Below are 24,392 nucleotides of genomic sequence, written 5' to 3'. Positions count from 1 at the left end.
AATTTAATTTAGCAATCCACTCGACTGAAAAGTTGATAGGCTTTGTACTTCTGTTGCACTAAATCTGATTTTGGCTAACGGTATGAGGCACGAGATCCGTTAATTCTGACGACCCAAAAGAGGAAGCCACCATTCTGAACTGTAACGTCTGATGAATCCCATAATTTCCTAATCAGAAAGAGATCTTGCATGATGACAAATACCTGGCCCCATGTACTCTAAGTGAATTACTGACAGAGATCTCAAAAACTGAATCGTCTTCTAGATCTGCTCCATTTTACTTACTCTCAGCCCAAATTTGGTTCTTTCAATTGCTGTTCCAAGGTCGCTAATATCCACATATTTTACATTTTCTTTCAAGTTGATATTTTTCACTTTAAGCTTGTGAAGGTCTTCTTGAACCTAAAAAGCAAGTTATGACAAAAATCACACCCATAACCAAACACCATGGGATTATGTGGCAGATTTAATCCAAATTAAATGCCTCCTAAATACAGGAGAGAAATACATCCAACTTCCCGTACTTCTGTACTTCTATAAATAAGAGAATACAAAGCCAATGACTTTAAAGCCATCGACTATAGAAAACCTGAAGAAAGTTAATTTTAAAACAAATCTTGCAAAGCAAATGCAATAAGCTTCAGGACTGAGGTCTTTGGCCAAGGAATGATGTTTCATTATGCATTTCAAACATCCCCCTTGGCACAGATGGCTTAAATCTACAGGAATCTCCCAAGTGTTAACGAGCGACTGAAAAGTAGAGGCAGCCTGTGAGGATACCATGTCAGCCCACGTCAAAAACGTATATTTACACTGCGTTAACAACAAAAAAAATTGAAGGTCTCGTTATGTTAACAACCGTAACGTTTACAAAGCCCAAGCCCTTATCCAAAATTCACCGGCGACGCCGCAGCCGCTCCCTCACGCAGGGTCTGAGCCCTCCCGTTCCCCTCAGCAGCAGGCCGCGCCGCCCGCGCCTCAGCCGAGGTGTGAGGCGGCCTCCCCGGGGGAGGAGGGGTCCTACGGGGGATCGTCGCCACAGCTGCCGGAGAAGGACGGGGCCGAGCTCGGGCGCTGCCCGGACCCACCTGCACCAGGACGGCTCCCGCCTCCTGCCCCGGCTCCACGAAGCCGGCCATGGCGGCTGCCGCCCTCGCCCCTAGCAACGGGACGCGCTGGGCGGACCGCACCATCCGCCTCGCTGCTGGAGGGAGGGCAAGTCAAACGGGGGCCGAGCCCGCTCTCCAGCTCGCTCCTCCCCTCGCGCTCTCCGTGCTCCCCCCGCCTTTCCGGCAGGGCTCTCCCGCTCGCCGCCTCTCCCCCCCCCCCCCCCCCCCCGCAGCCGGGTGGTAGCGGCGGGGCCGGAAGGGGCGCGGCGGCGGGCGCCATGGCGGCGGCGGCGGGGCCCTTCGCGCTGGTGACCAGCTGCGCCGCCGGCTTCGCGGCCGAAGAACTCGTCAAACGTGAGTCGTCGCCGCGGCGCGCTGCGGGGCCCGGACGGACGCAGCCGCGGAGCCCCGGCCTGCCCGCAGCTGCAGGCCTCGGCCTGGCAGCTCCTCACCCCCAGCCCGGGCCCTCAGGGGGAGTCCCGAGGCGTGGCTGTCCTCCCCTCACGCACCGTCCCCAGAGCGGCCGGGCCCTGCCAGGGCGGCCAGCCGGCTCCCTGCCTGCCCCCGGGCCTGTGGCGTTTAACCACCTGGCCTTGAGGAGGGCATCAGGGGCCTCCTTTACTGCTTTAGGGAAATAAGCTATTTTAGAGAGTCGGTATAGAGCCACCGATTGGGTTTTGTACTCGCTGACACTGACGAGCAGGCAATATTCACCACCACAACCCACAGGAAAGAAAGGAAGCCTCACATCCTAAAATGCTTTGTTACCCACTGGCCACTTGCCGTATCTTACGTGTGAATAAGCTGTCATAAGTTATACCTGGACAAAATAATTTGAGAATTGCCTTGAGACTGAATAAAAAAATAATACTTTGTTCAACAACAAATGAAGAACAGATTCATGAGACCATAAGATTCGCTGCTCGCCATTCTGGTCATTCACACAGAGTACAAAAAATGATCTTGTTTCACTGGGACATGTCAGTGGCCCAGATAGCCCCTAGAACAAGAGGGGGGATACCAGAGCAGCTCAGGAGTGTAGGCAAGGGGAAAACAAAAGCAGAGTAAATGCTGTCCCTCTGGTTTCTTCTTTCCATTTATGAAGTGAACAGACTATCTTGGACCTTAAGAATGGTAGAACTTCTGAAATTCCTGGTGGGTCTAAGCTCTTGCTTTACTTAAGCTTGCTTTCACACATTAGACGATTAGTTGTCTCGGTGCAGAAGCACAAAAAAGGGAAAACTAAAAGGTTCTTCCTTTCTACAGTTGTCAGAATTGTAGATTATACTTACTTCATATCAAATACATAGAATTCATTCTGTAGGAAGTTGTTTTTTTGGAACACAGTTCCCCTTTTTGTGGCTTAGAAAAGGGAGCATGAGAGTGAGACCTGATAGTAGAGAAAACTTTGGTGGAATTTTTAGTAATTCTAAAATCAGGGGGATTCCAGGAAGAAGCTGTTTAGATCTTGTTGGTTTTGCCATTACAACTTGTTAGTACAACCTTGCTTTTCAGGGAACTGTCACGAACAGTTTGATGTGCACACTAAAATGTATAACTTATCAACACCCCCACCCCCTTCCCTGGATTTGTTTTCATCTCTCTCTTAGCAAGATCTTACTTAGGACCTCATAAAGCAGAGGGCTGCCCCCAGGGACTGGCTCACTCCATGTCATTAAACCACATTTTGAAGCAAGAACAACAGCACAAGGTCTGCCATCAAAGGCTACTCTGTCAAAGCAGCTGGGTTGATATTGAATTATTTAAAGATTCCATACCAAAGAATATTATTATTGGTTGTTGCTTATTTTTGAGGAAGATATAAGCAAATTAAAAGGAATTAATCAAAGGAAATCTACAGGAACCTTGAATATTTTTCATAGTGAAATTAAACAAGAAAGGAAGGTGAGCAAAAGGCTTCATAGAAATGCTGTTTAATCTGAGAAAGTCTTAAAACTTTACTTCATGTTTTGTTTGTCTTTTTTTTAAATAGTACTCACTTTGAAATGTCTAGGCTTCCACTGTTTTCCAGTATCAAAACTGGAGTCTTATAGGCTCTGTATCCTCTGATTGGCTTGCTTCAGAAAAGACATTAAAATCTTCCTGAAAGAAACATGATCATTTACTAAAATAAATACCATGAGAATTTTAAATTCCTGCTTTGTATAACAAGTGAAAGTACATCAGATGCAGAAGCATAAGCAGAACAAACATTGTAAAACATTCAAGGTTGTACCAATAAGGACAAGGCAGCTAGTGGCTGGCTACAGTAGGCTGGGCTGAAGGGTTTTGTGGGTTGAAACAAAATGCTGGTGCAATTCTCAGAACTTGAGCTTTTACAGCATGAAAGCATCACACCAGATTAAAGGCATTATTTGATAGTGGTTTAGCTCAATGGTGAGAACAAGAGCATTATATTGACACCTCTGAGGCACTACAGTGTCTGAGATACAATATGTATGGTAACAATGTGCTATTAAATATTGTGTAAGTTGGTAGGATCCATAGAGCAGTTGGGTTTTGAGTCTATAACAGAAACATGAAACAAAGCCCTTATTGCTATTATCACTGCTTTTGCCGCTGTGTTGCTAGATTTCCTTGTACATGCTCTTTGTAGGCAAACCTGTTTTATAAGTAGAAAGAAGCCGCTTACAGCATTTGGTGTTAGGAGGTGTACTAGAACCTATTTCTCCTGCTGCCTGCCAGAACTTTCCAGGCTAATTACAAGGCTTTTTCCAGCGTTTTCATCCTGTTAAGTAGGAAATGGCTTGAGGATGAGAAGAATATTATGGTACATTTGCTAGATATATTTTTATTTTTTCAAGTTTCTGTGGGATACCCTGAATGCTTTATTTCATTAGATACTGTGGCAAAATAAAGCTATTTAAAATGCACAGAATAGGATTGGCTCTTCTCTTAAATTAAAATGGCAAATAAGATTTAGTTTTTTAAAATGCTGGCCAACAGACAGATACTGTCTGATATGATTTTTTTTTAGTTTTTTCTTTTTTTTGACTGTTTACCCCTCCCCTCCTCCGCCCAGCATATTTGAGTTCTTTTTACTCCTTGTGTAATTTGCAGGAGTATTTTTTATGGTGTATTCCACCAGGTGGCTCTCAAGGCCCAGAATGTGAGAACTACTTGGTGCACCTACCAACTAAGAGGACTTGGGGATTATTCAGGGCATTGCAGAAGACTGAATTATGTTCTTACAGCTTGTATTCAATTTGAAAAACACTAGGAAGAGTGATCAATACCTTAATCCCTTTGGGAAAAAAAAAAACCTGCAAAGAGGAGTTGTAATGACTCTGAAAAAAAACCATTACTATTAAACACACTCTGCAGTAGAAGTGCTTAAATATCAGTTAGGTATTAGACAGCTGAGAACACTGCTGCAAGCAGCAAGAGATCTATATCTTGTTCTTTGATTATTATTCAGCTCTTTTCAGAAAGTTATTTCTGGTCTCCAGTTCTCCTTTTGAAAAAGTATTTGCTGCCTTGCACTTACAGAATACTTACTAAGCCTCTGTATTGCAGAAAGGGAATGGATGTTAGGTTTTACAATTTCGTGTCCTCTTCCTTGTCTTCTGAACCATTGTTTAATTTACCTTGTCTGTATGCAGGCTCATGAAATTAAAAGTCAACAAGTCCAAATCAGTAAAATGAGCAAACATTTATGTAAATAGATAACTGAAATTAATTTCCAAAAGTATTGGTCAGAATTTTGTCCAATTTATTAAAAGTTATAGACTTCTGAGTAAAGAAAGGACACAACTAATGAATTTGCTGAAAAACATAAGCTACTGACTGCCTGGAAGTAAAAAAACCTTTTCCTGTGGACAGATTCCACAGAAGTTTGGAATTTCATTGAGCCATGTGATACCAGTCACTCTCAGTTACTGGATTGAGCGAGCCATGAACTGATCTCATGTGTCAGTTGCTGTTCTGTTCTTAAATGGTTTTCTGATAGAAAGCAGGCAAAGGGAGTCATGAACTGGGATAAACAGGAGGAAGGGAATTGTCCATGTCCAACAAATGTGGTGATATTAGCATAGGTGGGCATTAGTACAAGGGTTTGGCGGTCACATAGGTGAATACTGCCCACGTATGCAGAAGGTAATGACCTGAGGATGATACTGCAGTTGGCTTAGAAATGGTCTGTTTGGTCCCTAGCCTCAAATAATTCACTGTAGATTAAGAAGCTTCTGTTGCTCCAAAGTGCTTTTACACAGAAGTGTGGGGCACTGAAATACATTGTCTTAATTAGTATTCAGCAGTTATTGGTAAGATTGTAAAAGCTATTTCAGTAAAATAAGTGTCCAGCATTAGTAGTTGCAGTATTTCTTAGAGGACCTTGAACTCTAAATCATGTTTTTGAATGCTACTAAACAATGTTCTTCTGTGGCATGAACTTTTCCATGCATGTTTTTAGTAGTCTTTAATGGTGATGCATTTGGAGTCTGTTTGCATTCCTGTCATCCAAACAAGCCACTTCTGCTCTGTGAAAAGGCAAGCTAATTAAGTCAGCCCAGTAGGCTTGCCTACTGTTGTGGTCAGAGTGACTCAGTTGGTTTTCCAGGCTCTTTGGATGGCAAACCACAGACACTTTCAATGGCTAGGGAGTCTAAAATTAAAAATGAGTAACTCACTAGAGATAAGTTTGACAAGCCACCTCCTTTTGCTGTATTAGTTTTCTAGAAGTTTATTCCGTATCCAAATAAAACTTAATGGCGTTTATTCTGATGAATATTCTCTAAAATTAGATACGAAACTATTCAGCAAAATTTACTTTTTTCATTAAAATATAGGCTGTCATGGTAAGAAATTCCTGGAATCTGGAGGTAACAAATGTAATCCTTAAAACTAGTTCCAACATGGAATATATCCTTGACAGCTCAATTTGAGTTGCAGTGTATATTTTTTTGTAGCATCTGCTTGTTTAAAGGCCAAAACCTAATTGGTGGTCTAAGTGACTCCTGTGGAAGAGAACTATTCAGTAGATATCCAAACTGCATTTTGTTTCCTGCTATGAGCAATCAGGCTGTTTTGCAGTAATTTGTTACAACCCTACATGCAGGCTGAGACATAGCAAGTCTGAATCCTTTCAGAAAGTTCCTGCAGTCCTTTGAGTTGCGTGCAACATCCATTTTTACTGGGAGAGAAATTTCACAGGGGATTGGCAAAATCTCTGTGGATGAATGCTGGGTAATCAGAAGCACAATGGGATGAAAGAAGACTGCTTAAAATACAGGAACAAGTAGCATGTAATAGGAAATGGGACACGTCCTCATTCTTGTAGCAGTGCTTTGAGGCCTAAATTTGTCCATGAACTCTTTTGTAAGGGAAAAAAAAAAAATCACTTACAAAGCAAATGTGAAAGTTCTTTCATATCAGCTTTTGAAAATCTTTTATAAGAAGTTCTTCCCTTTTGTTTTCTTGCTAGGGTGGCTAACTTCACTGAAGTGACTTTTGAACTGACTTCCTTTCCTCACCCTGTTTTCCTCCCTTTGGCTTTCTAAGTCTTATTGCTGATTTTCTGGGTTTCAATGATTTTTATGGCCTCCTTTATTCTTAGCTTCTTGTGGCATTGACTTACAATTCTGCTAGCTTAGAACTGATTTTTTAGTTATTTTTAACTGTCAAAACACTAGTGAAGGGAAATCTACAGCATATTTTATGTAGCATTCAAAGCTTCCAAACAACATCTGGTTTCCAGGGCAGAAAATTAAGATTACAGCTGCATTTGAAAAGCTAGGCAACAGATAATTCTGGAAAGAAAAAGCATCACTGTTTTGGACATGCACAGTGACATTGCCTGCCTAACCTGTTTCCTCTCCCAGTTGCTGGAATTTTGTCACATTATATCCAAGCAGAGTGAAAGCTACCTCCGTTGGCCCAAATATCCATTTAAAAGAAACTCCTAGTCTAGTAGCAATTGGCCCATATTAAATATAGTCCCGTTTACCAAAGATACCAACTAAATTATACCACATATAGCACTTAACTAGTCATTTTTATAGCACCTGTTTTATAGCAGAAAAAAGTCATCTGCCAAAATGCCTTTATTATAATAGAATACGTACATTATAGATTTTGTAAAGTGACATACTGTCATTTGATGATCTGTTTCACTAATTACTTGGGGTTTTTTTTGAGGAAGAATAGACTTGATATATTTGTGTAGCCTAAATTGAAAAGCTTGGGTTTAAAACTGAAAAGCTATTTTTATGTTTCCCTGGAAGATGGGTACATAGGCGTTTGCTTCATATCAGGAGAGTGTAATATCAGCTAATGCAAATAGGATAGAGATACCTGTTGCAAAGTGACTGCAGCATTACTATGAATCGTTGCAGGGCAAGCAGAGATCCACGCATACAAGTTTTTATGAGATAAGCATGGAAAAACAGCTTCTATGTGCCACTGGAACTGGTCTGTACTGCTTAAGAGTGATAAAAAAAGCTGTGAAAGAATGGATCTCTTTCACGATTAATGATTTTGGTTAGCTGTATTGGTAGCCTCTTCCACATTTATATGAACAAGTTAGAGCTCTAAGAATAAAAAGTTCAGAATCAAGGTTTGTTTGGTATTGACTCAGTATCATCATCCCTCAGCCCCAAGGTGACATGGATAGTGTTATCACAGAATAGCTTCTGACTGAAGACCAATTACTCTGAAAACTATTGCCATCCAAATTAAGAAGTCAAACTTCCTTAACCTGGAAAAAACATGTAGTTTGGTTTTTTTTTTGTTTGTTTGTTTGTTTTTTGTTTGTTTTTTGTTTTTTTTTTAGGAAACCCATACAGGAGATTCCCTCCCAGGTTTCTGTTTCTGAGGTCAAATTTCTCCCTCAGATTCCCTGTGTCCTCCTCCTCACTGCTTCAAATAATCCTTCTGGTTTAGAGCTCTCCTCTGTGCTGCCTTGTACACCATGCTCATTCACCAGTTACATTTCTCAGACTTTGCAGTTAGTTGCAAAAATCATTGAACCTTTCTATGGCAACCTTCGCAATGAGTTTTTCCTGCCTTTTTGTTGATAAGATACACATAATTTCAAATTCATGTCCAGACTATTTGGGGAACAGCCTGTTCTAGCATCTCCAGGAGTTGTGTCTCAATACTTTTAAAATAGGACCCTTAAGATCTTTGAAAACACACATACCTTATTTCTTCTGTATTTTAACTCTTCTGATGTCCAAGGCAATTCTAGATGACTCAGTCAATTTTATAGATAATTGACCTGTGTTTTAAAGTGTCCTTAAATTTGTTCGGCTTGAACAAGATACCCTGCCCTTTCCAGTGAGGTATATAGATGGGATGCTCCGCTACTAACTGTAATTCAACTCCACCAGGTGGCTGTCATGCTATGAGAGTATGCCCTGTGAAGGTTGCTACCAGCACACGAAGGGCAGTCTTTAAAATTACATTATCAAAGCACTGCCTTGGATTTTAATTGTCGAACTCCTACATGGAATTTAATGGGAATTACAACTGAATTGTAGTAACTTGGTTTATTTTCTCATTACTTACCTTCAGGTTTTGGTCACAGTCAAACACTTTTTACATCTGAATGAACATGCAAGGTTTGTTTCTGCTGTAATAAAGTCTAGGTATTCTCTCCATACATCCTGCTTACAGGTACTGAGTTTGAGGCTAACACTTTAAAAGACATTTCCAGGAAGAAAGGCTTGCTTTCTGAAGAGCTTCTGTACCATATTTTATTTTGAAAGCTAGAAAATAAACTCTTTTGAAACAAAATTCTTTTGAAAGCTAAATAATAAACTTTAGGAGAGAGTAACAAATTGAGTTTGAATTTTTAAAGATCTTAAATATATACTGTTTTATTATAGTAAGTAAAGATGGCTCTGTATTGGCATTGTACCAAGTTTCTCTAGGCAAATTATTTTCTTGATGCTGGTTTTATCATCTGTCTCATTTTCTTTTATGCAGGTATCACAGGAAAAGATGACCTTACTGTGGGTGCAACTACAAGTGGAAGAGTGAATTTTTACCCCTGGACAATAGATAATAAATATTATTCTGCAGATATTCACCTCTGTGTAGTACCAAACACATTTCTTGTTACTGGAGATATTGCTGAATCCGTGCAAGCATTTGTTGTGTACTTCGACAGCACAATAGTAAGACATTTCTGCCTCATTACAGTGCTTTATCTGTATGATATAGTTGCCTTATCACAGTGATAACCACAAATTATATTCTCTTCATCTTGTGCCATCCATTCCTTTTAGGCTGTTCCATTAATTGTCAGTAGATCAATGTTAAATTATGCCTGCTAACAATGGAAGCAGTTTCCTTCCCTTTTACTATTATACTCTAGCTGCAAGAGAGGTTTTCAGGATGCAAATATGTCACTAAGTTAGGCAAATCCTCCTCCAGCCCACCACCTCCAACTTTACTCCTAGCTTATGCTAGTTCAGAAAGGCTGCTTTAGGATAGCCAAGACTGAGGGAGCTAAACATAAGATGCAGTGCTATCAATCATTTTACCCAAAATTGTTTCTAAGATGGCAGCAGTGAAAACAGTGCTTTAGCAAAAGCCAGAAAGATTCTGAGACAAAAAAAAAATATTCTAAATAAGGAACTGTTTTTCACCACAGATGGGAAAGGGTACATACCACACATTCTGCAAAGATACCTTTAACCAGACATCTCAGGGCTGTCTCAGAATAAACTAGAGCAATGGGAGTAGTCCACCAGCTCTCATAACATCCACTTTAGTGTAGCAGACGGAGTAACTGCACATTAAACCTGAGATATGCTTAAAATGAAATACTCATGATTAGCCTTAAATAAAAATCTTTGCTAATCTACACTAGGATTGCATAATTAATATTAAACATGAAAGGGAGGCCCAAGGCAGTAGGATTAACTCATCTGTAAGGTAAGTCAAGAATCAGAAGGAAGTTGTGTATAAGTCAACTTCTTTGATGAGAGCAGAAGTAGCTTAAACATACTTGATACGCAGCCTAGCATATTTCCTTACTTCATTCCTTTTGTTTTAATACTACTAATGATTTTAAACTAGTTTAAAAACTAAAGTATTTGAGGATATATTCCAAAGAACTTTTTTTTTTTTTCACCTTTAGAAATCTGGACTTGACAGTGTCTCTGAATGGCTTCCTCTGACAGAAGAGTGGTTACCAGAAGTCATGATCCTGGTTTGTAATAGAGTATCTGAAAATGGTATGAAACCCAAAGAAGTTCCAAACTGACTTAGAGTTATTGAGCTTGCATAATGATTTATTTTCTAGTTAAATCAACACAATTGTTTCAAAATACCTGCGTGAGACCGGGCTTGAGATTTGACTGAGAAGAGTCAGGTTACTCTTGCGGCCAGGAACAGAAGTCTTAAGCTAGTTGTGGTTAAAACCGAATCAGAATTTTACAAGCTTGGTTCAAATGAGCTCTGTGTATCCCATTCCTAGTATACCAGCATGCCCTGTAAGGTAACTAAAAAGGCATTCATATTACTCAATGTGCATGATCCTCTCAGGTGAAGAATGACAATGATTGTTGGTTGCTTAACTACAGTGGAAAGTATTTTTTTGACCATTTGGACATTAAATATGCATGTTTGCTTTAGTTCTAGATTAGTATATGCAATACAACAGCAAGCTGTAAGGTACACACACGTCCCTGTAACTTCATTCAGATTCAAACCTAGAGTTAATAGAAGTCTTCATTCACTGTGGCACTTCACTTAAAATTACTTTTGAGTACCCACTGGAAAGCCATTTGATTTTATGGTATTTAAAAAAAAAAACAATTCGGAGGAGTTTGTTTAACTCTGGAGTTTTTGGAATCAAATCCAAAGTGAATGGAGGACCCACCCCAGCTACTATATACTTTGCCCCCATATAGTCCAGAATAAGCAAACAAATTTGAGGGAATAAAGCGTAGCTAAAGATCAAACTGCTGGTATTGGTCTCAAATATCTATGTTTAGTATGCATTTTTGTTTCCCAACTTTAGGTGTTAACAGACAGAAAGCTCAAGAATGGTGCATCAAACATGGCTTTGAACTGGTAGAACTTAGCCCTGAGGAACTGCCTGATGACGATGGTAGGACTGCTACTTCTGTTTTAATTTTTAGAATGAAAAAGCACACCAAAATATCTTCTAAACAATTGCAAGGGGCATAACTTTATGTGCTACATGATTACAGCATGGAATGCTCTCAGTTGGTGAGGCTTAGTCTCAGCTATAAAAGGTCAGGAGGAGGTGGTTACTTCCTCCAAGAAATTCCATTTGTCTCTTCCCAAATACAGCTGCTGTTTATGTAGCACCTACATAAAAATATCTGCTCCTTTTTCTGGCACTAATCCTAAGACTGTATTGATAGATTAGAAGCATTTATATTCCACTTTGGAAATAAATCTAAAAAACAAGAACTAGAGAAATGCAGAAGGGCAGGAACATTCTTTGTTTTTTTAAAACATTTTAGAATAGCATGCACTGTTACACAGGAAATAAACCAGTTTCAAAATCACTGGCTCACCATACATTTATAACATGATAAAACCCATGAAGCAGAGTCAGAAGTGTGATGTTCCACTCTTGAAAAGTGACTATGCACTTCCTGACAGCCTTATCTCCTCATTTCAGTGACAAAAAAAGTGTTTACATCTTACCTCTATAGAGCTAAAATGAGCTAACTGACTCCATTTCCAGGCTTGAGTGGAATTAGTCACTAACATTTGCTCTATTTCAGGTTCACCAAGTATACAGCTGTCACCAAAAATAATTTAGTCTAAAGGTCTTCTAAGCTAGAACTCAAGTTCCTCCCTCCCCACCCCCTTTAAAGGCCTGGATTAAAATTGTATCTTGAGTAGCTAAGAACCACCCCCTCCCCCCAATGTTTTTAAAGATGAATTTCTTTTTGGCACTTTGTTAGTCAGGGAGGGATGAATACACATATTTCTGATTTATAGAAACAAGACAAATTGGAAGTTGGTACCCCTTAGACTAAAGTTTTCTTATGAAGTGCTTTAAAAGGAAATACTAGTAACATTAAGTCAAGTTTTTTGGGTTTTTTCTATTGAATAATTGTTGTAAAGAGCAAGTTATTTGCTATTTAAATAATATAAGTAATGGGAATAACAACAACTCAGGATGTTAATCTTCGTAGTATTAAGATACATGGTCTTTCCTGGATTTTTAATATGGTAGTTGATTCACTGTGACTCATGAGGAGGAAATGTATTCCAGTGAGTAAGTAACATTTACCCCTTAAATACACTGTATGAATTACTTACAAAAGATAAAATGGATGCAGTAAACATACTGGGCCAATATCTGTTTAAAAATTATGACATTTCTGGCAGCTCATCACAAATGAACTGGAACTCTTGCTATGACTACACTGTCAGTCAGTTGTTTGTGCAGTAAGGACAAGAACTCTAAACTGAGACTCTTGATAATGACTCTGATACAAAATCAAACAGCAGTGTCATAGCAAAATATTTGATCTAAGGGGTCACAGACAGCTTTAAATTAATTTTTGAAGGCAGTTTCAATTACTGCACCTGTCCCTGAGTCATCCTAAAAAAGTCTGATTTTTTTTTTTTAAGCAATCACATTTTTGTATCCAAAGGTTTCCCCCCCCCGCCATTGCTTTGTGAGCACAAAATGCACAAAAATGGGAAGCTGACTAAACTGAGGAAATGGGAAAACTGACGTTATACAAAGTGGTGTCAGATCTATTCAGTAAATAAGTTGAAGTCCGAATAATGCTTTCCCTAGTCTTTCAAGTTACTGTAATTCACAGGATTGCTGGAACATTTGGAGTTAGATGCTGTGGAGATAGCTTTACGATGATTGTTTTTACTTTAAGCAAGCATCACACCTTTTTTAAACAGTTGTCTGAAGTTCTTTAGAAAGTAAAGGAAGAAAAAGTAATTCTAGCATCTATTTTTATGCCATACAGCATTCTAAATGATGCCTGGCTTTTAACAACAACTTAAAAATTGTCTATTACTATTAAATTTACCTGTACGTTATTTAGCAATGTAGGCCTCATGCTAAATACTTAAACCCCACTCAGAACTTAGATATCTCTACAAAAGGCTCAGAGCTCACAGTTCATAGTACCTGGAAGCCTAGGCCAAGAATTGAGGCATTAATTGAGATTTGTTTGGCCTCCCTTGAATCAAAGGCAAGAAATCTGTGTTTCCTAACAACAGTAGTCATTTATATCCATTGCTATAAGATAGGACAGGCATTCACACACCTCCTTACTTTCAGGCATGTAATGGGTTTTGGTCTAATTGTTAGGAGTGCAATGCCTTTGTCTTTTGCTTTAGACGATTTTCCGGAGTCCACTGGAGTGAAACGAATTGTACAAGCCTTGAACGCCAATGTGTGGTCCAACGTAGTCATGAAGAGCGGTATGTAACACAGGTTCCTCTTATATGAATTCTGGAGAATGTAAGGCTTAGCAGGCTTAGTATTTTCAGCAAAAGTTTAAACTGAGCAGCTACAGTGCTACTGCCAGTGCATCAGTATACAGAGAACTAAAGCACTCTTCAACCTTTTACATGGAATAGTAGGCTTTCAGGTATTGCTTTCATTATCCCTTGATGCACAGAGAAACTTACAGGCAATGGGTGAGATTTATTCCGGTTTCAGCATCTGTTCCTGTTCCTTCTGTACTTTGGCTTGGTTGCTACCAATAACTTGAGTTAAATATTCCACTAACTCTTCAAATTTCAATGAAAAATGAAAGCTTGTTCCACCAAACTGTAGCAAATAGCTAGTCATTATCAGCTTGGTCTAAAAATTGATGCATGGTTTAGTGTAGAAGAATTAAGTGTTAAGTTCCAAATTTGTTATAGTTTTTTGAAACAGGAATGAGGGTAGCAAGCGTGGAGATGAGATTTGGCAAAAAGTGATTTCAAATGTCTGTTGAAGGACATACTAAGTGCATTGCAAGAAGGACTGCCTTTCCTACAGAAAACCCCACTTGAGTACATGGAAACCACAGAATTTTTTGAAAACAGTACAAAAAACAGTCAACCCCACATAATTTCCTGCAGATAATTGATTATCAGGTAGAGCCACAATTTTGGATCACTGTGAATCACTTTAGGATTAGGCTCATTAGAAAAGGAAATGCTGTGGCTAGCCCAGAGTTATTGCAAGTGTAGATACTTCCGTTTACTTGAAAACCTTTAATTACCTTTCTAATAACACAAGCTGTTGCAGGAAATGTAGGAAGATTAAACTCTTGTGGAGTGCTTGGCCTTACATTTCTTGTTTCACAAAGTCTCATCCCACTAGCAACCTTCCAGTGTCTATCTGCTCCCTGATGTACAATTTTCCACTGTTGCAGCTTCTTCCTTCCTACATCTTTTAACTTTGTAATGACTTCAGGTGCTGAGAGGCTTCTGCTAATTCCTGTAACTGCAAAATGGTTACTGGGACTCGGTAGAACTAAGATGAGAACTACTAAACCAATAGTATTTTTCTTTTTCTTAATGTAGCCTTTTGAGTATTTCTCATGCCACATCAGAATGAGGTTAAGGTGGGTTCTAACTTAATGCAACCATTGTAGAGAAATACGTAGCCATTTGAGATGGTGTAAAGTTATCTCACTAGTGCTAAACCACTTTTCTTAGCAGCTTATTTCCTGCATTTGACATATGCCACATTACAGAACAGAACTTAGTCACATGTTCAGTTCTTCATGGGGGAAATTCCTATGCATCATTAGTGTGTTCTGTAAAGGTCAGACTCCTTGAAAATCCAGATTTTCTATCTCCACAGTACAGAAACCACACAGCATTGATGCACATTACTACAAACTCCTCAGGAAGAGAACTATATTTGGAAGTTGTTATAGCCTGACTATGCCTTCAAAGGGAAATTGTTGAGCTTGTTTTACTTAAAATAAAACTTTTTACAACCTGTAACGTATCTTTTGTTTTCAACTTCCTCCTGATCCTGGAAACTGGCTGCCATGTAAATCAAACTTTAGCTTTTCTACTGAATTACCTATAACTGCTGGCCATTTAGAAACCACAGTCATACTTCATGTGAAGATTTTTCATAGAGTATAAGGTACTTGTGTAGTAGTAAATGCTTATAGCACTGTTAAGTGTAGCCATCCAAAAAGCCAGTGTTACAGCATTGCCTTACTTCAGCTATCTCTTTGTATGATAATTTTAAGTTTACACACAGAGCAGGAATGCCTTTTTTCAAGTGCAAGCATTAAACCCATATTATCTTCAGGTGTTTTATCTTAAACCCAAACACAATTCTTCTTAAGTTGTGAAGTAGTTTTTTTCATACACCTATTAAGATTGTTGACCTTTTGATTTTTTTCTCTAGCCATTAAATACATTCATTTTCACACCAATTCATAAAAATATATATTAAATATAACATAGTTGAATTATAAACATTTTTATATTGAGTAATACCACATGCTTTGTGAGTAAATAAAACAGTATTGTCTCTACTAAAAGAAAAACAGGCAGTCTTACCCCAGAGTCTCCAGAGGGCAATTTGTTTTGTAGTTGGCATAAAGTTGTTGGTTCTCCAAGCATCAGAGCTCTCTTCAATCTGATACTGAGGTGGTTTTCTTTCCCTTCTGCAGAAAAGCATGAGTAGTACTTCAACTAACATTTCCCCCCCATGTCCCCCAAAGGGTAGTGCACTGCTGTTGTCCTTATCTGTCCCTTCAAGAGCAAAGCTAGTTGACCCAGTTGGCAAGAAGAGAAACAACTTACTACCCTCCAAAAAAGGCTACTTGGCTGCTTTCCTGCTTAAATGGGTGCTTTAGTGACTCCAGCTGAAGTGGGTTACCTAGGGTGGGGCCAGTAATGAGCCTGGCTCTCTTTACAAAAAATTAACCTGATTTAGGGGGACTATTTAAACTTAGTTATTTAAACAAATCGTGTATTTTGACTTTTTAATTCCAATTTTGTATGGAATTCAGGATCACCACATGTCAGCTAGAGACAGACTATGGAGGAATAGTAGATAAAGACAGTGGAAAACATTTTGTTACAAAATGAGCATATATAAATCTCGAAGCCATGCTCAGAGTACAGTCTACTACAGCTCTGCAACTATTGATGAGTGACACCTGTGAAACTATATAGAATCCATCATAATGGAGCCACCAACTATTACAGTAAGTTGAGTGAGATAATTTTTGTCTTTGATGCTGTAAGAACATTGTGTAAGGCATCACCCACTTCCTGAATTGCACCCAGAAATTGAAATAACTTTTACATCCAATAAAAAGAGTTTATAGGAAGGTTTTTTTCAAGGGTGTGCCTGCAACCAAGTGTTTTGTCTGCCACCTCCCTAACCACGGAGCCAGAAACAAATAGCTGCTTTTCAGAGATCCCTGCTGTAGATTTCAGTTCTTTGTAAGTGTGACAACATTTTGTAATTACGCTGGCTGAGGTTATGTGTATGTGGTGGTGGTGGGGATGGAGCCACTGTCATTTTTCTGTACAGGATGAACTCTAATCATAGATATGAAAGAGGTACATGATTAGATCACTTCATCCACCCCTCTGCCAATGTGGGAATGTTCTCTCTCAAATACATTCTGGACTGCAATGTCCAATCTAGCTTCAGATGACTCAGAAATTGGCTAAATGTCCATCTTTACAGTTTCCCAAAAGACTGACTTTGCTCAGCCTGCTGAAACTTGGGGAAGCTACTTTGTTTTGGGTTGCAAGTGCCAATCTTTTATCACTCAATTGCCTGTTAATTTAGCTGGTGGGCTTCACAGGCTTTCACATATCTTGCAACTGAACATTTTTAAGGCAATTCATTTGGCTAGACTGATTCACTTCTTCTTCCCAAACCTTTGGCGAGTGATCTGTTAAAGCAGTAAAACTGTATAGAACAGCCAGTTGAAACACATACCTGCTCAGGGCTGGGGGGGGAGCACAAGGGGAGAAGAGGACTGGGACAGGACACACATTAGCCTAAGTACATAGTGAAGATTATTAAACAGGAAATGGTCTTAGTAATCCCCTAATGGAAACATGTTTACATGTTTTCTAGATAGCTGATGGTTTTAGTTACACATTCAACTCTTCAAAATGAAATTTTGTATAAATAGCAAGTAAATTTGGATAGTGCATAAAAATTACATCATCTCAACATTTGAGTCTAGAGCTTAGTCATTAGTGTAATAATTTAGAACACTTTTTTTTAAAAAGTAATATTAATCTTTCTTCTGGCACAAGTCACTGTTTCCTGGCTATTTGCAGTACAATAACCTAATGTTATTTCTTTTTTAGTTGACCAAAATACTAAGATTTTCAGAAAAATCTCCTGAGTCCCTTGTGTAACTGCAAATATGTACTACTTAATGCAAGGCCAGCTGAAAACATGGCTTAGAAAAAAACCACCACATAGTATCACCTATTATGCATATATTTGTATTTTTTAAATAGTTTAATTTAAAAATACTGTACTGCATCTATTATCTTAGATTATTGTTTAGTTTCAGGTTTGAATTAGCGCTTTTTTTAGGTTGGATTTTAAAATACTACTGAAATACATAGTAGGTTAGCAGATGTGGAAAGCCCAGAGCACCTTGCAGTGTGAAGAAACATTGGATTTGATGGCTGGGTCCTTCCATGAATTCTGAATTGGATGTTTTAAAATTGCCTTTACCATTACTGTAGCACTCAACCTATTTAGACAATATGTGTGTAAGCAAAGGCATTGTTGCATTTCCTGTATCTAACCACAAACTCAGTGCTGCTTCCCATGGTCAGTGAAACCTGGTCCACTGAATGTCAGTAATAGTAAATGCTGCTTCCATATTTTGAAAACTGCCTTGTTTGGAATCAGAAGACATTTGCCAGACCAAATCCTAACAGAGCAGTGACTTCAATTAAGAAGAAAGAAGAGCTTGCATCTCTTGTGGCTTATTCTATTCTAGTCTATATCTATTCCCTGTTGGTAATATTTAGCAGGAAATGTTGTTAATATAGTTTAAAAAAAGTTTAAAGGATATGAAAAATTTCTGCTTAAAATATATTTTCAAGTGCACTGACACAGTTTTACAGGGTGCTGTCTGTCTTCCCTGAAATATTCTCTATCCCACCTGGTCAGTTACAACTATTTGTAATAATACTGCATCTTCTGTCAAACTAACGGCTGTTTTCTTTTTAGACAGGACCCAGGGCTTTGGTCTTCTCAGTACATTAGCAGGTGCGAACTGTAGCATTGGGTCAGAAGAGAACCAAGATACAGAAGTAAACAGTAATTCCTATTTCTTGTTCTTTGCTCATACTGTTTCTCGTGTTGCTCTTTCCTGTTGTCACACTTGGTGGGGTGGTGGCTTGCTTTTTTTTTTCCTTGTTTCTCAAGGGATGCTTCACAGCCTGTTGGAATGTATTTTAAAGGAAACATTTGTGAAGTCTGAAAAACTCTGTGCATTTTTCTTACAAGTCCTCCTGAGACAGTTGTTCCTAGGAGCTGTCACCTCATGGCTGTAAGCTTGCAGTTTTTCAGGACATTGCCTCAGAACTCATCATTTTACCTGGAGATGTCTGATTGTGTGCTCAGTGTGGAAAGCTGTCGGGTGTTGATCACACTGACTTCAGCACTGTGTAAATGCTTTACCCCATACAAACCTCTGGAGCCAAGCAAAGATTATTAAAAGCTCCGTTCAAGATGTTGTTTTTCATGAATATCCAAAAGCAGTATTTTGTGCAAAAACTATCACAGGATAGCATTATTTAAAAAACAGCAACAAACCTATCGTAGAAAACCTTCATGTAGTACCTATTTACAGTGTTGCAAAAGTGGCTTTTCATAATACATGTGGTACAGGTTTTGCAGTAAGTAAGTTTATGATAAAGAGTTAAGTTTTTGAAGTCAAAAGAGGAAGCACCTGATTTGCTGATGATGCTTTTTAAACACATTATTGGATACTCTAATATCTGTTTGTTTCCTGACAGTCCAATCCATCACCAGCAGACAGAGAAGAATCCCATTTAGACAACAGAGAAGATGGAGCTAGCACAAATAGCATACAGAATGACAACATTGTAGGTAAGCTCTTTCTCTGCTTGGCAGATATGTTGGAGCAGGCACCCCTGGCTGAGATGGTTCCAGAAAGCCACTGGCTTCTTCTCAATGAAAAGTATGGCATAAATGTGCTTGCTAGAGCCAGTAGAGGCCAATTGTTTAAACTTGAGGTGTTCTTCTTGAAAAAATGGGCCCAAGTTTGGAGAGGACAGAGCCCTGGCAGTACTACCAACTGGAAACATTATCTGATTTTGGAAATTTCCTGATGCGCATGTTGTGTATATTGTGTATATATAGAAACATCTTTATAAGAATAAAGTTCCAAGCTTTATGGTTGCAGAGAAAAATCATTACAGTTTGACCCCACAAGAGCTGAATGAAGCACACTCCCCTTGGGTCAGTCCTAAGAGGTTCAAGTGTTTTAAGCTATAGGTCCTTAAATAATTGCACCATTCCAGGAGATGGGACTTTCTTACAAGTTGTATGTGGAGATCTTCTAAGGTTGGGTGTTGTTAGTTGTGGTCTAAGCATAGTCTTATTATTCTTTAATTTACTCTGTGGCTAGACAGATCATTTTATAATAAGCAAGAAACCTTAAGTATTGGATGAACTCAAAAACAGTCTTGCAATGTAATGTATCAAAATTAATTACCACTGTAATGGTGCCATGAGTTGTCTGTATGAGCAATCAGTAAATTAAATGTTTCTTTCCTTCCTGGGGGGGGCGGGGGGGGGGTGGGGGCAGGGGCAGAATTTTCAAATGGGATTTGCAGATGTTGAAATACAGTTTTTAACAGAAAGGCTTTCATACCTGCTAACAAAACAGAATAATTTACCTTAAACCAACCTATATGCATTTATTTCAGATCCCATGTTAGATATGGACATTCAGGAGTTAGCCAGCCTAACCACGAGAGATGGTGACCTGGAGAACTTTGAAAGGCTGTTTTCAAAGCTGAAAGAAATGAAAGGTACCAGAGAGCGACGTACTGAGCTGTATCACCTATTCTAATCACTCAAAGGCATGAAAGCCAGTGTGTGAGTTGGGAATATAGTACAAATTCCTATTCTCCTGTCTGAGGTTCTTTATAAGTAGCAGATCTTTTCATTAATTTGCCCTTCCCCTTGATAGTGCTCTTGAAAGAAGTAGATACTGCTATCAATCACACTGATTTTGTCCACCGTGAATTAATGCTACAGTTTTCTATAAACAAACCTATAACAAGACTTTTTTTTTTTTTTAGCTCTACAACTGTGTGCCAATCTTGCAGTTTAAAGCTACAAATGTTTGAGATGAAATCCAGTGTGCTCAGAAGCACCAGCTTTCTGGTGTTTGGGAATTGCAATTGCTCTTACTAAATAAGATTCAGTTTTTGTGATCTTAAACTAGTTTCTTGGTAGTCCCCTAAAAACAGCTGCATTTCTCTCCCTGCTCACTCCTGAGGTTGACAACCCAAGTCATGTTCTTTTCCACAGATAAAGCTGCAACGTTGCCTCATGAACAAAGAAAACTACACGCGGAAAAGGTGAGATTGTGAAATTGGCATTGAAATTCTTAAAAAAATGGGGTTTTCTTTTCTAAGCCGTAGTTACTTCTCTTGTAGGGTTCCTATGTTAAGAGTAGTAAGAACAAATGGCACGGTCCTAGGGAAGACTGGCTGGTATCTTCCAAGAACTGAATAACAAACGTGGAATTTTGAAACACCAGAAAAAACTTTCCCCTTTCAAAATTTCTGAAATGAAGTCTGCAGTCACTGAGGGTGTAAGCCAGCTTGCACTTAAGTCAATGGAAAAGCCTTGATCTCAAGGAAAATTTAATGATGCCTTAATTGGCACAAGTTTTCTGTCACATATGCCTCCCGTGAATTCTAAATTGCTGTCTCTGTGTTGAAATTTCTTAACTTCAGAGAGGATTAGCATTGTACCTAGAAACATGGTTGCTAGGTTTAGCTACTGCTCAGTTTCTATTTTTTGGATGGTAAATGCAAAATCTTCAGTCATTTGAGGGGAATTTTTCTCCCTTTCCTATATTTTTTTTCCATTGTTAGGTGGCCAAAGCGTTCTGGATGGCAATTGGAGGGGACAGAGATGAAATTGAAGGTCTCTCCTCAGATGAAGAAAACTAAGTTCTGTAGCTGTAAGCGACAGAGCAATCCTGAAAGAGTGGTCTTTTCCTGCAATGAGTGTTTATTGCGAAAAGCCCCATTTAACTTTAATTGCTTTCTTTGGTTAAAGGATTCTCCATATCATTGTAGTAAGTAACACATTCCACCACACCTAATGGTTAGAGTGGTTTTGTCTGACCATTTATTCTCTCAGAGAATTTTGGAAGGCGACGCATGCAGTTAGAGGAAATAATAATTAGTTTACATTTTTCAAATTAACATTTTTATTGTTTCCTCTTTTGAGTTTAAATAAACATATTTACTACCAGTTATCTTTCTACATATGGCTGGTGGTTATTAAGTGACTACTTAATTCTAAACTCAACATTTTAGATGTAGGCCTGTTTGATGTTTTTATGTAGCTTTATAGCTGACTTACTAGTTAAAACAAACCAGATTTATATGAGCCATGCAGAGAAAGTTGTTGAATTGTGCCCTGTTGTGGGATGCTATGCCAAGGCTGCAAGGTTAATCCTGCTGAGTGCCAAAGCTATTAAAAATGGCCCACAGGCTTTGAATTCTGTTTGCATGTGTAAGTATGTGGTCCTTCCCTGGAAAGTCAGGTGTTGTGCCACACTCCCTGGGTTTCCATTAGAAATAAAATTTGGGATTAAATGCAAGACAGATTTTTGCTGCTGTTCCAGGGCTGAAGTTCCCTGCCCAAACCTTCTGCAATGCTTGGCCTCCAAGGCCTAGCAGAATGCACAGACCTTCTGCTGGTGAATTCTGTCCTGAACACCTAAAGAGAAAACCTATGATTTAAAAACCTCATGCTGCCACCTGACACGTTTATTACAGACTTAACGCTCCTGTATGTTCATTAGAAGGCCCCAGAGTACAAGTCTCAAATTGCAGCTTCATGGCATCAAGGGTTAGAAAAAATTCCTTTGTCCTTAGATTTAGTATATCGTCATCATCTGCACAGTCATAGACTCACTGGAGAGTATAAACGTGCAAGGCACTAGGAAGACAAGAAGGAGGGCGCAGTCTGGTGATGGAGGGAGAGGAGAAAAGGTAAAAGCTATCCTATCTCCTTTTCTAGTGCAGTCAACTGTCAGACACAGTCAGCAGCTCAGTGGAGAGAGGTAGCCAACAGATGCCCTGCTGAAGAATCGGGCCTTCCTTAGTGCTTGTCTGGCATACTCTATGAAACGGCATGTATTTGCCCCAAGAGCATTTCCTTATCGATCTGCAAATACGCCGTGTTAGGCAATTGTATTTAGAAATTTTGAAATGAACTTTTCCAATGTCTGTTTTTTCATGTCAGTAAATTTCGTGAGTCTTTAGACAGTGGCTTTCCATAAATTATTTGACGGCTTTAAATTTTGAAAGCACTTTCACAGTGGTTCTTGACATACATTGCTGCCTCTTTAAAGATTAAGCAAAGGTAAAATAATAGGCTTCTTGAAATGCTGTAAATGATTTCCTGGGTAAAAACTGCAGCGTTTTCAATTCTTAAGAAATAGAACTGAAGCCTTGTTAGTTGTTTGAAAAGCATTTCTCATACAAAGACTGAGCAGTAGCTCCACCACAGTAAAATACCTATTTTTAGGACAAAATGTTCCTTTTACAGGGATACATGTACAGACATTCAAGGAAACACACCTACCAGGGCCACCTCTTGCAAACCGAACGACACAAAACAGCTGCCGGGCCTTGCTGTGACTTTGCCATCTCCTCCTGTTCTCTCCTTCTTTTTCCCCAGCACAGAGAGCTGTAACAAAGAACTGAAGGTGGTTCCTTCCAAGTAGGGGATGGTTTTCCATGTTTGCTTCTGGGTAGCTGAAGGCTTTTTTTTTCCTTTTTACATATTTGTTGTGCAATAGTGATAAATGCCAAAAGCGCAGAGTAAATTAATTGAAGGCAGTGAATAAAATAATGCACTTGAATACTTTATAAAACTGATTCTTTAGACATGATATACATGTGACAGTTTATTTAAATTTAATATAATTATACAAATCAAAATCAGGTTCTTTGCTGCCTTTTTACAAAGTGGCAGCAGCTAAATTCCCATAAATGACGCCTTATCCCAGGAATCGGAATTACACGTTGGGCAACGCACTTTTCCAGCCTGCTACAAATAGGAGAAGGAGATTTGTATGAGAGAAAATATATCCTGGAAAGACTCACAGCTCTTGGCATAGACAGTGACAAGAATGAGTCTTTGAAAGCGCAGAGCAAGGATTGACAGGACAGGCAAGTGTGATTTGATCCGAAGAACAGGGAGCCTGGTCCAGTAGGAGGTAGTAGGCCTGATATCCACTGATCCGCAGGGAAGATACCCATATTGCTTCTGCCTAAGATTGGCAGAACATTTGCACAGATAATGCGTTGGTGCCGATCTTACTAACATAAGAAGAACTCTTTCAAACATGTTTTTGTTGTAAACATGTGTCTTGTTTGTAGATGCAGTCTGTGCTTTAAAACAGCACAATTCATCAAGGTAGGAAGTGTGGCTAGGAGATAGTAGGAAATAGTTGTAATGATCCTTAAAGGTATTGTATTTTTAAATCAAAGTTTCCTTTGCTGGCAGCTTGTTTTTCATTTTGTGGGTTGGGGTTTTTTTTCTGAAAATAAAAAACCCTTTGTTTTTGGCTACAGCATTTCTTTACAAAATAGATGTTACAGAAACGAATAAAAGGGGCATTGGTGGAAAAGCAAGCCTGAAAGTTGTTGTGTCTTTCACTTAGTTTCTCTTTGTATGCCACAGCATTGTTAAGCAACAACAAAAGAATTCCCATCTTGGTTTTAAATCCTTGTAACAGTTTTGAAGTTGTTAGCTTTCCCTGGTACTGGTACTCCAGTGCTGAACTAGAACCGTGCTGGAACAGCTCCGCAGTTAAGTTAATGCACTGTGGCTAGATGTAGTGGCTTTTCCTAGGTAAAGGTGGTCACAAGAGCATCTAGATGTACAGTGAATGAATTTTAAGACACAATTCTGAAGGAAAATGTGATGATGCTTCAGTGAAAATGGGAAGCCTCTGTTTCTGGCCGTGGTCTTTGCAAGAAAGCTCAAAGGGAAGTGATTGCATCTGTATTAGTGAAGAGCATCTAAAAAGGGTCACAGCAAGCACTCCAAAGGCTGCG

At 39.1% G+C, this 24,392-nt stretch overlaps 2 protein-coding genes across 10 annotated transcripts in view; one reads left to right on the top strand and one right to left on the bottom strand.

Annotated features, from left to right (window-relative positions):
- Window positions 1–1,273, bottom strand: part of IQCH (IQ motif containing H) — a 73,615-nt gene extending 72,342 nt beyond the window's left edge. For 5 of the 8 annotated variants that reach the window (XM_030012948.2, XM_030012942.2, XM_030012943.2 and 2 more), the window contains exons 1-2: window positions 1,089–1,273; window positions 286–402 (exon numbers count right to left, since the gene is read on the bottom strand). In XM_030012948.2, coding sequence (XP_029868808.1) covers window positions 286–402; window positions 1,089–1,193 — 222 coding nt within the window. In that variant the 5' untranslated portion in view covers window positions 1,194–1,273. The other 3 variants (XM_030012944.2, XM_041123747.1, XM_030012945.2) reach the window with 3 other exon arrangements.
- A 57-nt stretch (window positions 1,274–1,330) lies between these two features.
- Window positions 1,331–23,966, top strand: AAGAB (alpha and gamma adaptin binding protein). 2 transcript variants are annotated; one of them, XR_003923518.1, is made up of 10 exons: window positions 1,331–1,463; window positions 9,057–9,247; window positions 10,216–10,312; window positions 11,101–11,190; window positions 13,431–13,514; window positions 18,277–18,359; window positions 19,068–19,161; window positions 20,004–20,175; window positions 20,614–20,663; window positions 21,186–21,341. XR_003923518.1 is itself a non-coding variant. In XM_030015148.1 (10 exons), the coding sequence occupies exons 1-10, from the start codon at window positions 1,388–1,390 to the stop codon at window positions 21,261–21,263; spliced, it is 948 nt and encodes a 315-aa protein (XP_029871008.1). In that variant the 5' UTR covers window positions 1,331–1,387; the 3' UTR covers window positions 21,264–23,966. The 2 variants fall into 2 exon arrangements, 1 of the variants encoding a protein (XP_029871008.1); XM_030015148.1 differs by having other exon boundaries at window positions 20,004–20,108; window positions 21,186–23,966.
- Window positions 23,967–24,392: the final 426 nt, after the last annotated feature.

This window comes from Aquila chrysaetos, chromosome 5 (assembly GCF_900496995.4).
Source record: "Aquila chrysaetos chrysaetos chromosome 5, bAquChr1.4, whole genome shotgun sequence".
NCBI classification, from domain to species: Eukaryota; Metazoa; Chordata; class Aves; order Accipitriformes; family Accipitridae; genus Aquila; species Aquila chrysaetos.
This window is presented reverse-complemented; position numbering and strand designations above follow the sequence as displayed.

Coding starts and splice junctions, on each gene's coding strand:
- AAGAB (XM_030015148.1), top strand. CDS start 1,388: ATGGCGGCGGCGGCGGGGCCCTTCGCGCTGGTGACCAGCTGCGCCGCC. Junction 9,248..10,215: donor TGTACTTCGACAGCACAATA/GTAAGACATTTC, acceptor TTTCACCTTTAG/AAATCTGGACTTGACAGTGT. Junction 18,360..19,067: donor AAGAGAACCAAGATACAGAA/GTAAACAGTAAT, acceptor GTTTCCTGACAG/TCCAATCCATCACCAGCAGA.